This window comes from Bos javanicus, chromosome 18 (assembly GCF_032452875.1).
Source record: "Bos javanicus breed banteng chromosome 18, ARS-OSU_banteng_1.0, whole genome shotgun sequence".
Taxonomy (NCBI): Eukaryota; Metazoa; Chordata; class Mammalia; order Artiodactyla; family Bovidae; genus Bos; species Bos javanicus.
In genome coordinates this window covers 5522506-5537458 of record NC_083885.1, presented here as the reverse complement: position 1 = coordinate 5537458, position 14953 = coordinate 5522506, and the positions used below count along the sequence as shown (strand labels likewise).

General features: G+C 44.1%; 1 protein-coding gene across 6 annotated transcripts in view; it reads right to left on the bottom strand.

Annotated features, from left to right (window-relative positions):
• The window catches only part of WWOX (WW domain containing oxidoreductase), a 908337-nt gene that overhangs the window by 851678 nt on the left and 41706 nt on the right, over positions 1 to 14953 (bottom strand). For all 6 annotated transcript variants that reach the window (XR_009730560.1, XR_009730559.1, XM_061385880.1 and 3 more), the window contains exon 5: positions 1611 to 1717. Coding sequence is in view for 4 of the 6 variants with exons in the window: in XM_061385880.1 (XP_061241864.1) it covers positions 1611 to 1717 (107 nt within the window). In the remaining 2 variants the exon portion in view is untranslated. The remainder of the gene's footprint in view (positions 1 to 1610; positions 1718 to 14953) is intronic.

Below are 14953 nucleotides of genomic sequence, written 5' to 3'. Positions count from 1 at the left end.
TAGTAGAGGTTAATACATTTTACTAACTCTGGAGTTAGAAAGATGCTAAGATAACTGGGGGAAAAAATGGGCCCTGTTTTTTAATTTAACTCAAAATAATGAATCCAGTGAGATCAAGACAAGGGTTCATTTGAAACATACTAAGTTTGAAATCCTGCTTGAAAAAGCAGAAATAAATCTCCCTTTTCTTGACTTTCATAACTTCTCAGCCCAGAAGGCCGGACGTTCTCTTAAACAGACCATGGTCTCTTTCTTCGGATGGCAAGAAATCTTCCACGGTGTTCAGAGGATGAAGACAGTCTTGGCAAGGACTATCCAGCCCCCTCCACGCCCGGCTCCAGCCACCTGTCTCCCCCGCCCCAGAGCCACCACACAGACCACCCCCTCGGCACAGTTTGACCCTTCTTCCCAATTCCCCTTGATCCTGCCTTAGATCTCAGCTCAGCCACCTCTTTCTTGGGGACTCCAAATGCCCCCTGCCTCTCTGGCATCATTCACCATTTTGGAACACCACTTTGCCTCATTTCAGGTTTACACTGCTGTTTACCTTTCTTTGGCTTGCTCTGTCTTCCACCCTCAGCTGAAAGCTCTAGAGAGACAGTGGCAACACCAGTTTTCCCTTAACACTAGACACCCAGTGCCTACGCCAGTGGGGCGCTTCACAGGCACGGGAATGAATGAGGTCTGTATGTCACTTCAAAGCCCAGTGATCATGTTAAAAAAGAAAAAAAAAATCACTCAACAGTTGTGTCACTCTGGCTCAAACCCTCTCATGTCACCATGATTCTGAGACCCTCTGCAACTCCTCACCCTCCACTGGGCTCCAGGCACACAAGCGTCCCCACTGAGCCTATAATTCCCCAGGCACATTTCCACCCCCTTTGCATGTGCATGCAAAGTATTTCCCCTGACATTTGCACGGCTTACTTCGCTATGTCATCAGGGCCTGGATCAAATGCCACAGCTTTAGAGGGGTCTCTGCTGACCACCCAAGCTGAAATAGTCCACGCTGTCCACTCCTGACCCCTCACTCTGCTTCACTGGCCTCCACTGCATTTGTAACAACCTGACATCACGTTAAGCTTTAATTATCCCTTTATGGTCTGTTTCTCCTACCTAGAAGCTGAGGAGGGCAGGTATTTTGTTTTATTTGATGCTATATCCTTAACCCCAAGAGCACTGACTGCCCTCAATACATGTTTGTGCACACAGGCGTATCAACACCCACATCTGCAAAGAGAAAAGCTAAGAGGAAAAACTGAGATGGGGCTAAAGTCTGCTCCCTTGTCATTCTAAAACCACATATAACCTCTTAGTCACACTCAAGGGCGTCAACCACATTCTGTTTTTCCTAATAAATGAGCTAAATGAGTAAACATTCTCGAACCTCTGACTAATAAAGCAGATGACATTGACAGAGAACTATAAACAAATTATGAACGGCTTGCCTGTCCTTCCATTCATAAATAAACAAAGAGAGTATGACTTTAACAACAAAGAAAACATTATTCCAAGAGCAATAAACTTTATGAACTGTACTAAAACCTTCAAGTATTTATCCCAGCATATGTATTTGACAATTAAAAAGACAAATATAAGCGCTCGCTTACCCATTCTCCTAGAATGCGGGACACGGCTTCATTGGCTCGCGTCATGTTCCTGCAGGCCAGGATCACGTGTGCGCCATGGAGGGCGAAAGATTTGGCAGTTTCAAACCCTGTGGTTTAAAGGAAAGTCCACATTAGAAAACACAAATGCAAAAGCACCAAGTCATGACGCTGAATGGCCTTTGCTGAGCACCTTATGCATTACTCTAGTGGTTCTCAACCAGACAGGATTTGCCCCCTAGAAGAAATCTGCAAATATCATGAGACACTTTGAGTAGTCAGCAAATGTCTACTGACTTTACTGTGGGCCAGGAAGCGGGGTGTACTACTGGTACCTGGCCGGTGAAAGCCAGGCATGCTACAGAACATCCAATACGGCGCAGGACAGCCCCACAGCAAAGAAGCATCTGGCTCAAATGTCTACAGTGCTGAGGCTGAGAAAACCTGCCCCAGGAACAGAGCAATCTCAAAGGTGAAGGCCAACCTTAGCAGTGCTTGCAGCACAGCCAGCCTTTGAACCACTGCTCGACAACAGCCAGATCCTGTGCTCAATACAGAGAGTAAGGATATACAAAGACTGACATGGACACTGTCCTCAGAGAGTCCACAGTCTAACCAGAGAAAACAAACCTGGAAAGTAAAACAAACACCTGCTAATAAGTCCCTGACAGGGCGCTCTGGACTGTTTTAAATGTGTCCAGCACTTCTGCTTCCAGCAATGGCAGCTCAGTTTGCTAGACCCACACTCTCGCTGAGAACAGTTAGAAAGCAGGACAAAACCACAAACACTCAGACAGACATGCACACACACCCTCTTTGAGGGCATCAGAGCAATGGTATGATCGAGAATCTGGGGGGCTGACATCTGGAGAAGCTGAAAGGCCAAGAGAGGTGAGCCGGCATCTGGTGCTTCTATACCCAGTAAAGACACTCTTCAAAAATAAACGGAAACAAGATTTTTAAACAAGCAAAAGCTGAAAGAATATATCCTCAGCACGTCTACAACAGAGGAAATACTACAGGATGCTTTTCAGATACGAGGGAAAGGACCCTAGATAGAAATCAGGACTGCAGAAAACGACAGAGTAATATAAAGGGTAAACAGATGAAAAACTCTAAAGGATAATGGTAACAGTTTGTACATTTAACATACCTAGTGAGCATTACTCTATTGACAATAATGACACATAACCCAGGAGGTAAGTACTTGAGATTCAAGTATTCTAAGACCCCTGCACTGCCCAGAAAGTGCTAATTTATATAAGAACCTCAGTAAGTCAAAGATACAGGATGTTATCTCTACAATTACCACTGAAATAATAGTAAAATAATACAAACTTAACCAGTTAAGGAAGGGCAAGTAGATTACAAAAAAAAAAAAAAAGAAAGAAGAGAAAAATGGAATATAAAATAGTTACATAGAAAGCCAATAATAAAGTAATATATTTAACCCCAAATATATCTGCAATCCCAGTAAAGTGAACTAAAAACTGCAATCATAACACAAAGACCGTCAGACTGAATAAAACATATATATATACACAAACAATACACTCCCTACAAAAGTGCATGTTTTGTTTTATATCCTTAAATATAAGGATAAAATATTAAAAGAATGGAAAAAGACATACGATGTAAAGATGAACCAAAAGAATTATAAGAGAAAAACCTGAATATTTCATAATTTTAAGTTCTAATCCATGAGGAATATGTGACAATTCTAAATTTATATACATGCACACATATGTCAAAAGTTGAAAGAATTAAGAGGAGAAATACACAAATTCATAATCAGAGTGAAAGACTTTAACGTATCAGTAACGTAAAAACAAGTCGATAAACAGGAACTAACAGAAGATTTCTGACTTTAACTGATAAACCAGAAAATATTAAATCACTGATAAACAGTGAAAATATTAAACACTGAAGACAACAGCAAAACGTGCACTCAAGTACTTAAAGGATATTTACCAAAACTGAACATGTGCAGGGCAACAGTCTCAAATTTCAAGCGAACATTAAAACTGTAAAAGATGCCCTTTGACAATAGTAGAATACAATTAGAAATCAATAAAAGATCCTAGAAAATTCCCATCTGGAAACTAAGCAACACATTTCTAAACAAAAAATTATGACTCAAAAAAAATTTACAATGAAAATCAGAAAATACCTTAAACTAAATGATTATAAAACTCCTACATATCAAAACTTACAGAACATAGCTAAAGCCATGAAAAAAGGACAATCTATAACCATAAAGCTCTATACAGTCAGCAAAAGCAAGACCAGGAGCTGACTGTGGCTCAGACCATGAACTCCTTATTGACAAATTCAGACTGAAATTGAAGAAAGTAGGGAAAACCACTAGATCATTCAGGTATGACCTAAATCAAATCCCTTATGATTATACAGTGGAAGTGAGAAATAGATTTAAGGGACTGGATCTGATAGAGTGCCTGATGAACTATGGAATGAGGTTCGTGACATTGTACAGGACACAGGGATCAAGACCATCCCCAGGGAAAAGAAATCATTTTTGCAAAAAAGCAAAATGGCTGTCTGGGGAGGCCTTACAAATAGCTGTGAAAAGAAGAGAAGTGAAAAGCAAAGGAGAAAAGGAAAGATGTAAACATCTGAATGCAGAGTTCCAAAGAATAGCAAGAAGAGATAAGAAAGCCTTCTTCAGCGATCAATGCAAAGAAATAGAGGAAAACAACAGAATGGGAAAGACTAGGGATCTCTTTAAGAAAATAAAAGATACCAAAGGAACATTTCATGCAAAGATGAGCTCGATAAAGGACAGAAATGGTATGGACCTAACAGAAGCAGAAGATATTAAGAAGAGATGGCAAGAATACACAGAAGAACTGTAGAAAAAAGATCTTCATGACCCAGATAATCACGATGGTGTGATCACTCACCTAGAGCCAGACATCCTGGAATGTGAAGTCAAGTGGGCCTTAGAAAGCATCACTACGAACAAAGCTAGTGGAGGTGATGGAATTCCAGTTGAGCTATTTCAAATCCTAAAAGATGATGCTGTGAAAGTGCTGCACTCAATAGGCCAGCAAATTTGGAAAACTCAGCAGTGGCCACAGGACTGGAAAAGGTCAGTTTTCATTCCAATCCCAAAGAAAGGCAATGCCAAAGAATGCTCAAACTACCGCACAACTGCACTCATCTCACACGCTGGTAAAGTAATGCTCAAAATTCTCCAAGCCAGGCTTCAGCAATATGTGAACCATGAACTTCCTGATGTTCAAGCTGGTTTTAGAAAAGGCAGAGGAACCAGAGATCAAATAGCCAACATCTGCTGGATCATGGAAAAAGCAAGAGAGTTCCAGAAAAACATCTATTTCTGCTTTATTGACTATGCCAAAGCCTTTGACTGTGTGGATCACAATAAACTGTGGAAAATTCTGAAAGAGATGAGAATACCAGACCACCTGACCTGCCTCTTGAGAAACCTGTATGCAGGTCAGGAAGCAACAGTTAGAACCGGACATGGAACAACAGACTGGTTCCAAATAGGAAAAGGAGTTCGTCAAGGCTGTATATTGTCACCCTGTTTATTTAACTTATATGCAGAGTATATCATGAGAAACACTGGACTGGAAGAAACACAAGCTGGAATCAAGATTGCCCGGAGAAATATCAATAACCTCAGATATGCAGATGACACCACCCTTATGGCAGAAAGTGAAGAGGAACTCAAAAGCCTCTCGATGAAAGTGAAAGTGGAGAGTGAAAAAGTTGGCTTAAAGCTCAACATTCAGAAAACGAAGATCATGGCATCCGGTCCCATCACTTCATGGGAAATAGATGGGGAAACAGTGGAAATAGTGTCAGACTTTATTTTTCTGGGCTGCAAAATCACTACAGATGGTGACTGCAGCCATGAAATTAAAAGACGCTTACTCCTTGGAAGGAAAGTTATGACCAACCTAGATAGCATATTCAAAAGCAGAGACATTACTTTGCCAACAAAGGTCCGTCTAGTCAAGGCTATGGTTTTTCCTGTGGTCATGTACAGATGTAAGAGTTGGACTGTGAAGAAGGCTGAGTGCCGAAGAATTGATGCTTTTGAACTGTGGTGTTGGAGAAGACTCTTGAGAGTCCCTTGGACTGCAAGGAGATCCAACCAGTCCATTCTGAAGGAGATCAGCCCTGGGATTTCTTTGGAAGGAATGATGCTAAAGCTAAAACTCCAGTACTTTGGCCACCTCATGCAAAGAGTTGACTCATTGGAAAAGACTCTGATGCTGGGAGGGATTGGGGGCAAGAGGAGAAGGGGATGACAGAGGATGAGATGGCTGGATGACATCACTGACTCGAAGGACGTGAGTCTCAGTGAACTCCGGGAGTTGGTGATGGACAGGGAGGCCTGGCGTGCTGCGATTCATGGGGTAGCAAAAAGTCGGACACGACTGAGCGACTGATCTGATAACCATAAATACATGTTGGAAGAAAATATGAGTTCTATTAAGTAAGCATCTATTAAGTTAGAGGAAATTTTAAAGCAGCTGATTACCTAAAGAAAGTAGAAGGAAGGTAATAAAAATAAAACCACCATAAAATACAGAGGGACAAAGAATCCGAAAGTGATTGCCTTGGGTAAAAAACAAATAAAACTGACAAAGTGCCAGAGAGACAGACAGACAGACAGACAGAGGAGGCACACACACTAGTGTGGACACCTGAGTAAACAAGTGAGCACACAGACGGCAGACATCAAGGGTGAACAAAAGGACCTCAGTCGGATTCTGCAAACCCTAAAATGATCTTAAGATATAATTCACAACCTTACACCAATGGATCTAAGATATAGGTGAAAAAGACAAATTCCCAGAAAGACACCAGTTAAAAACTGTTGCAAGGAGAAAGAGAACAACTGAAAAAAAATCTGGATTTTTTAAAGAAAATTCTTCTGAAAACTCTGGATCCATTTGCCTTGAACAATAAAGTCTACCAAACATTTACGAAAATAAAAATGCCAATCTTACATAAGCTCTTCCACATAATAGTGAAAAACTCAACTATTTTTTGAGGCTTGAACTCATTGGTCCTTAGGGAAATACAAATTAAAGATACAATGAGATGATAACGCATATCTACTGCTACAACGGCTAAAATTTTTAGAAATTAAAAAATAAATAATGACCACACCAAGTGTTGGCACGGATGTGGAGCACCTAGAACTCTTATATGCGACTGACATGAAAAGAGAAAGGAAGGGAGGGGAGGAATCTAATTTCAGAGCTTGACTATCACCCCGCTAAAGTATAAAATACCACACCTTGTAAACTGTGTGGAAAATCACACAGAATATACCACGACAAAGAAATTGATTCTACTGGAGAAGGCAGCAATGTAATTCAGCCAAAGCCACATCGGATGATCACAGATTAGTGTTTCCAACATTCGTATGTATGAACAATCAGAGTATCGTTATCTTACTGAGACTGTCACGCGAAGGAGGCAAGCACAGGTAGTTCATTCAAACCACTTCCGAGGATCTAGTCTTCATGGAGGCCAGACTATTTATATAAACTCGCTCTCAATGGAAGCCAGCACAGCACAGTGGAAAACTCAGACTCAGGAGTCGACACGTCTGTGTTGACCCAACTCTAGCTATTTATAAGCTATCAGACATCAGGCTGTGCCTTTAACCCATCAGAAACTCAGTCATCTTTTCTTAATAAAACAGGGAGTGAACAGTAACCGCACACTAGGAGTCTAATGTTAACCATAGTCAGTGGGAAAACAAATGTTAACGGCAGATCCTTTCCAAAATCCACTTCAGCAGGAAGTCTGGAGCTTTCTCTGATTTGTATGAACTAGCAAATATAGCTGGAGAAGGCAATGGCACCCCACTCCAGTACTCTTGCCTGGAAAATCCCATGGATGGAGGAGCCTGGTGGGCTGCAGTCCATGGGGTCGCTAACAGTCAGACACGACTGAGCGACTTCACTTTCACTTTTCACTTTCATGTATTGGAGAAGGAAATGGCAACCCACTCCAGTGTTCTTGCCTGGAGAATCCCAGGGACGGGGGAGCATGGTGGGCTGCCGTCTATGGGGTCGCACAGAGTCGGACATGACTGAAGCAACTTAGCAGCAGCAGCAAATATAGCACAGCCATCATGACTGAAAAAACTCTCTCTGAGCTCTGCTCCCAACAGCAACCCATGAGTTAACTAGTTTCAACACCAACTAGAACTTCAGGAAATTAGCTAGGGACTTCCCTGGTGGTCCGCTGGCTAAGACTCCATGCTCCCAAGGCAGGGGGCTGGCCTCAATCCTAGTCAAGGAACTAGATCCCATGTGCTGCTAAGACCCAGCACAGTCAAGTAAATAAGTAAATATTTAAAACAAAGAAAGAAATTAGCCACAAGACCTACCACTCCATTTGTCTAAGTACCGGCTTAAGAACACACTTGACCTCCATTTATGCCAAGCTCTACAGCCCAAGATATAGTCATTTACCATTATATCAGTCCTGGGCATTCACTGAAGGACTGATGTTGAAGCTGAATCTCCTGATGTGAAGAGCTGACTCACTGAAAAGACCCTGATGCTGGGAAAGATTGAGGGCAGGAGGAGAAGGGGACGACAGAGGATGAGATGGCTGGATGGCATCACTGACTCAACGGACATGAGTTTGGGTAGACTCCAGGAGTTGGTGATGGACAGGGAGGCCTGGAGTGCTGCGGTTCATGAGGTCGCAAAGAGTCGGACACGACAGAGCGACTGAACTGAACTAAAGGACAACCTCCTGTACCTGAATCTGAGGTCAAAATACACATAAAAAATGCCAAATCTGAGATATCATACATCTCAATCTGCTTGCCTCCTCTATGGTGCATGTACTAAAAGGTGCTCGAACCCGCATCTTTGAGGCAAGAAACAATAACCCGAAATTCACTTATTTGGATCCATGACACCAATTTCACCCCTGTCACCAGTGAGCAAAAGGTACCCCGATCACGAGGGAAAGCAAGAGAAGCGAAACACCAGGTGTGTAGCCCAGCCATTTCAGAGCTGCATGGGCCCAAGCGTGGGGCAGTCTACCTGACCGACGTGCCGCACCCCTCGGGTTAATGACACGCTGACGGCCACAGGGAGGCCGGGTCAAGCGGCCAAGAAAGACTTCACTGGCAATCGCAGGACCTTTCACACCCAGATCTTCTTGGAAAGGAGGGACTCTGTGTCCCTATGAAGTCTCCAGGTCAGAGCAATCCAAAGAAATATTTCACATCACTTTTTCACCCAAGAGTATAAAAAAAGTCAGCTTCCCTGGTGGCTCAGCAGTAAAGAATCTGCCTGCCAATTCAGGAAAGACAAGTTCAATCCCTGGGTCAGGAAGATCCCCTGGAGAAAGAAATGGCAACCCACTCCAGGATCTTTACTTGGGATATCCCGTGGACGGAGGAGACTGGTGGGTTATAGCTCATGGGGTCACAAACAGTCAGATACGACTTAGCGATTAAACAACATTAAAAAAAATTACACGGGGAGTGGGGAAAGATAGTTGAGGCAATGCCTCATCACTCATTAGCAAAATTAATTAATTGATTGTTTATTTATTTATTTGGCTATGCTGTGGCTAAGATGTAGCATGGAAACTCTGTGGTTAATACTGCAAGCTCCCAATGAATGGGGCCTGGGTTCAATCCCTGGTCAGGGAACTAGATCCCAAGAGTTCACATGCCATAGCAAACTTATTTTTTTTTAATGGATTGAGGAAGCATCAACACAACACAGGGCCAAGCAGGTCCTCAGTTCAGTTCAGTTCAGTCACTCAGTCGTGGCCGACTTTTTGCTACCCCATGAATCGCAGCACGCCAGGCCTCCCTGTTCATCACCAACTCCCGGAGTTCACTCAGACTCACGTCCATTGAGTCAGTGATGCCATCCAGCCATCTCATCCTCTGTCGTCCCCTTCTCCTCCTGCCCCCAATCCCTCCCAGCATCAGAGTCTTTTCCAATGAGTCAACTCTTCACATGAGGTGGCCAAAGTACTGGAGTTTCAGCTTTAGCATCATTAGGACTTTATTTATCTAGTTTACCAGGATAACTGCAAATTCCTTAGAATCAGTGCCTTTTCCATCTCTGTGTCTCAAAGGACTAAGGTCCAGTAGGGTTCAATAAATACCTGCCAAAGAGATGAATGTCCTTACAGGTTGGCTAACAGGCTACAATTCTGGACTGTTTGAAAACAACCCAAGTTGTGAAAACACGGATGGCCCTCACACTTCCTTTCAGACCACAAATAAATACTGAAATCCTGCAAAAATACCAATCATGGCAGTTTTGAATGACACTATCTAGAAATCGGGGGTGGGGGGTGGGCGGGTACAGGGTTGGTGGGGGAAGAAGCATGCCCTTATTCTATCAAAATTTATTTTCCCAAACATGCCATCTCAATGTGACAAAATAAACAATGGCAGATGACTTTTTATTACGAAAAACAGCACATCTGATGCTGAGGCAGCAACAGGCTGTGGATACCAGTCTGCACCATCTCTCCTTCAGATGACTCCTGACTGTAGTTATGGTTGGACTATCTGTCCCTGCATCGTGTGAAATTACACTCTTCCATCTATCTTCTTTTATCTAAGTCATGCGTTACACATCGCAAGTCTACTTTTAAAAGCGGCAACGGACAATTACATCTTCTTAGCCTGTGCAACTGCCTTGGGAGCAAAAACAAAGCAGGGATATTTCAAAAGACGATGGTTTAACAGGAAGGACAATAACACTTTTATAGCAAACCATATCTCTTGCGTGTGGAGTTTTATAAAATAAAAAAAAAAAAAAAGTTTAATAATGCTACCTACTGCTCAAGTCCAGGAAAAGCCCATGAGAATAGCATCCCTCACTCCGGTAATACCAAAGCTGATGACCAGTTTAATTAGCTAAATGCAGTAGTGCTAAGCCAATTCTGCACAGCGCCAAAGTTTGTGCAAAATAATGAAGGCGATGGTTTACTAAATTTAATGACCTGATTCATCTTATAAAAAATTAACTTTATGACAATGTTTAAATTGAACCAGCTTAACTGCGTGGAGGTGGCAAGAGTGTGTCCAGAGGAATATTTAAAGCTAATAATATCAAGGAACTAACAGAAGAGACTTGAAAACAACGGGCAGCACTGGTTTTCCAGCACTTGTTACGTATGATCCAATTGGAAAATCAAGTCGCCGTGGGGGTTTCATATCCCCCTGACCTAGGCTTCAAGCTTTGCATATGAACATTAAAGGGAAAACATACTTCAAAGATATGAAATGCCTGCTTATCTTACACGAGGTTTCCTTGTCTAGAATCGAGGTCAGAAACTGGTGGCCATGGAGTAAATCAAGCCCATGGACTTGCTTCCTCTGGCCCACATTTTGCCTCCCTTCATTCCTGTTTCTCTGTCCTGCCCTCTCTTCCATCCTTCTATGCTGCCTTCCTTCCTAATATAATCACTTGCCGGCATTAAAAAATCAGGGAGATTTTTTATCAATATATCCAATGGCAGATGTCCAAGTTCTCTGTAAAAGCTTACAATCAAACCACACTGGGCCCCCGATTCCACTGGTGATGAGCAGGCCCAGGAGCCACGGTGGACTAGACACGGGGTTCAAGCTCCCCTGTTGCCCATGGTCACCCTGGAAGGCTGGCATCACCCGCCAGACCACAGTAGACATCGGATGCTCAGATGCACGTCGTAAAGGGAAGAGCCCTGCTGGAGACGGGCTCAAGCCTGACCACGAAACTGCCTCAGTCAGAATCTTCATGTGTGATCTGCTGAATCTCAAAGGCGGCTTCACCCTGAGCTGGTTGAGATGCTGCTTAAGGTCCGTCAAACCCCACTCCATCAAGCGCGAGAAGGATGCTGGCAATGCCTTCAGACCAGCAGCAGCGCTCGGCTCTGCACAGGCAGATGCATTGGCACCAACGCAGGGGTTTGGGTGTGTGGTGCTGGTCTCTTTACCCAGCTGCCCTGCCATCCCCTAGAGTCCCTGAGTGGTCACAGGAACGCTGGACCCAAAACTACACTGGGACCCAGGGGCATAAAAAGGAACCAATCAAGCCAAAAAAAAAAAAAAAAGACTGAGTGCGTGGCAAAATGAGATCAAAGACTGGTGAGGATTTAGGAGTAGAGCAGCGCCATGAATTACTACCGATGCTGCTGCTGCTGGTTCTGATCCACTGAAGACACCTCCAGGGACTCCCTGATGGTCCAGTGCCCAAGACGCTGCGCTCCCCACACAGGGGGCCTGAGTTCAATTTCTGGTCAGGGAGCTAGACCCCACATGCCTCAACTAAAGATCTGGTGTGGCCAAATAAATGAATAAATAAATTTTAAAAAAAAAGACACCTCTGGTTGTCATGCAAAAGATGGGCTACTTGAGGATACTGAAGCTTTGTAACCAGTCAGAAGGGATGAGGTACCTTCTTATGCTCGACAGCCAAGGGGAAAATCAGAAAATCATCGGGAAGCAAAAAATGGACAAAGCCTGAATCTAAGTCTGAGGCAGGATCCAGGGTTGGTGAACGGTTTACCCAGACAGGGAACATGGGGAGCAGGGGGGTTGGGGCTGGGGGGGGATGGAGCAGGGGCCACAACCAGGGAGGCTCGCCGGCAGGTTGGGGAGACAGAGACGGAGCCACGGATCCCCCAGAAGAGCCTCGGGCTGGGAAGCCAGGCCCACAGACACCGACGGAGCTCCCGATCAAGTCGGGCCACGGAAAAGGCCCTTCTCTTCCTCCGGTGCTACAAAGCTTCCTTCCGGTTTGAGTTTTCTAATTTTCTCCATATTGTGGATTTACTTGGGCAGTGTCCCCATTTACTGTAAATTATGGTTTTAATTATCATTTTTATTAAGATGCCCAAAGGAGCTTGGGGCTTACAACACCAGTAATTTCTAATGGGTTGTTATTATTAATTTATAATTGTGAAGCGCTGGAGACAAATGTTACTTGTAACAGTACACAATTAAAAGGCCACAGAGATGGTGATTCCTCTCCTCCACACCGTCCCCAGCCCTCCTATCCTAGAACATACCAGGACAGTGATATGGAGGAACCAATCAACAAGTTACAGAATCTTCCAGCACAAGCCAGCTCCCTCCCTGGAGAGCGACCGTCATGTACAGAGCAAGCCAACGAGCCTCATGTCTTTCATCCCGACTTGGATTTTGGGACAATTCAAATCTGGGGACAATGCTCATGTTAAGAAACCATTAGCTTTGCCTGGAGAATCCCAGGGACGGAGGAGCCGGATGGGCTGCTGTCTATGGGGTCGCACAGAGCTGGACACGACTGAAGTGACTTAGTAGCAGTAGTAGCTTGAAGGATGTGGGTTTCGCCTACATTCTCCTAAATGCACAAGGACCGTACTTTCCTCACCGATCTGATGACTGTAAATGAAGCTATGGCGGTATGACACTGACCACGATGCTGAAATCTAATGCTCCCAGGCCATTTCCCATCAAGTTTGATACGCAGTCACTACAGCTCTGAGATCAACACCACAAATGCAGTGAACAGATAACCCTGCGAGTTTAAAACTCATGCTCGCTAAACACTAACCACACTCTCCAACTCTTAAGACATTATAAAACTACAGCGATCTCTCCGGGACCAGTTAAGTCACAACGAGCCCTGCTTTTATATGTGTGCGTTCTACACTGCTATACACAAGGATCACAGGTGACTCTTCCACACCCCTCAAAGGCGGTCCTAAATATAAATATTCACCAAAGAACAATGCCAATTCAAGCAGTGAGGACAGAGAAGCAGGAAAGGGCTGGTTTGCTCGGAGCACCTTTCTGAAGTGTCAACAGGCTGTGTTTACACACGGCAGTGTTTTATAAAGCTGTATTATCAATTCCAGCTGACTGCCCAGGATCCTCAAGAGGCAAGACTGACCCCAGGCTGCCGACCAGGGCTGCCACTGAGCCGGATGAATAAGTTCTCACCTGACCTGCCAGGAACAGTCCAGATCCCAGTGTGTCATGAATCACAGTGAGAAAAGCACCCAGAGATTACGATTAACATGGTCCTTCAGCAGCCCAACAAAGACGTGCTAAATCACAGCTAAATCAAACAGCATCCGTGTCGGTGAGGATGCAGGACAAACAAGCAACCTCACAGACCGAAAGGGGAGGGGCTGGGAAAGGAATATAGTACGGCTCAACGTCTTTGGGGGTGACTGGACTATATCCAACTGTTCGTGGACAAGCCTTTTTGCCCAATTATTTCATAACCAGAAATGCAGCCAATAAATGTCCTTGCCCACATGAGCTAGAATGTGAGAGGAATATTTAACCAGCCTTGTTTGTAAAAGCCAACAACTTGGAATCCACCTAAATATCCATCAATTAGGCAAAATAAATTACATAGCACGCACAGAAAAGAACAGGGTGAAAGGAAGAGGAGAAACCAGGAAACGTGCCCATGTTCTGTCAGTAAGAAAAAAAAAATCAAGGTACAGATTAGCAGGTATGTATGGGCCCACTGGCTGAAGCCAAAATAGGGAACGTTCATGCTCAGATGTGTGATAATGTTGATTATCTCAGCAAAAGAGCTATTACTGGTCAGAGGCGAGGAAGACTTATTTTCCATATGATTAACATCTATGCTACTTCTGTTTTTAACACATGTGTGTAGAGCCTGTTAGGATAAGAAACTCAGAAAACTGAATGGTATCTCGTGGATCATTTCTAAGTCTTCATAAACTTTAATACAGAGAAATCAACACAAGGGAGAAAGGAAAACCTATTCTTACTCCAAATGATGCATTTTCTAGTCATCCTGATATTCAGAGAAGACTGCAGAGAGAAGGTGTGGAAAAGGCGGCCCTGGGAGTGGGGGGGAAGGCTGTGATTTCATGCTGGGTGCTGTGCTGAGTGCTTTTGCAAACTCAGCATCTCATTGAAGGTGCACTTCACAGAAGCCCTAAGAAGCATCACTGTCCTCATTACATACTCGTGAAATCCCACAATCCCAGAGGTTAAGGGACTCACGAGATTGGAGGGTGAAAACCGAGAAGCATGACCAAGGGACGTAGCCTGAGCTCAAGGCAGGTGAGCCTTCAGACCACCACGCTTGCCACATGGGCTCAGGTCACAAACTTAGAGCTCCTCGAGGGCAGGGAAAAACAACTGTCTGCTAATGGCACCTGTTAAATATGACTCAGAGGGACGTCCCTGGCAGTCCAGGAGCTAAGGCTCTGCGCTACCGAAGCACGGGGCACAGGTTCAATCCGTGGTCGGGGAACTAGTTTCCGCGTGCTGCAAGTAAAGATCCTGCCTGCCACAGTGAAGATGGAAGACGCTGCAACTAAGACCTGGTGAG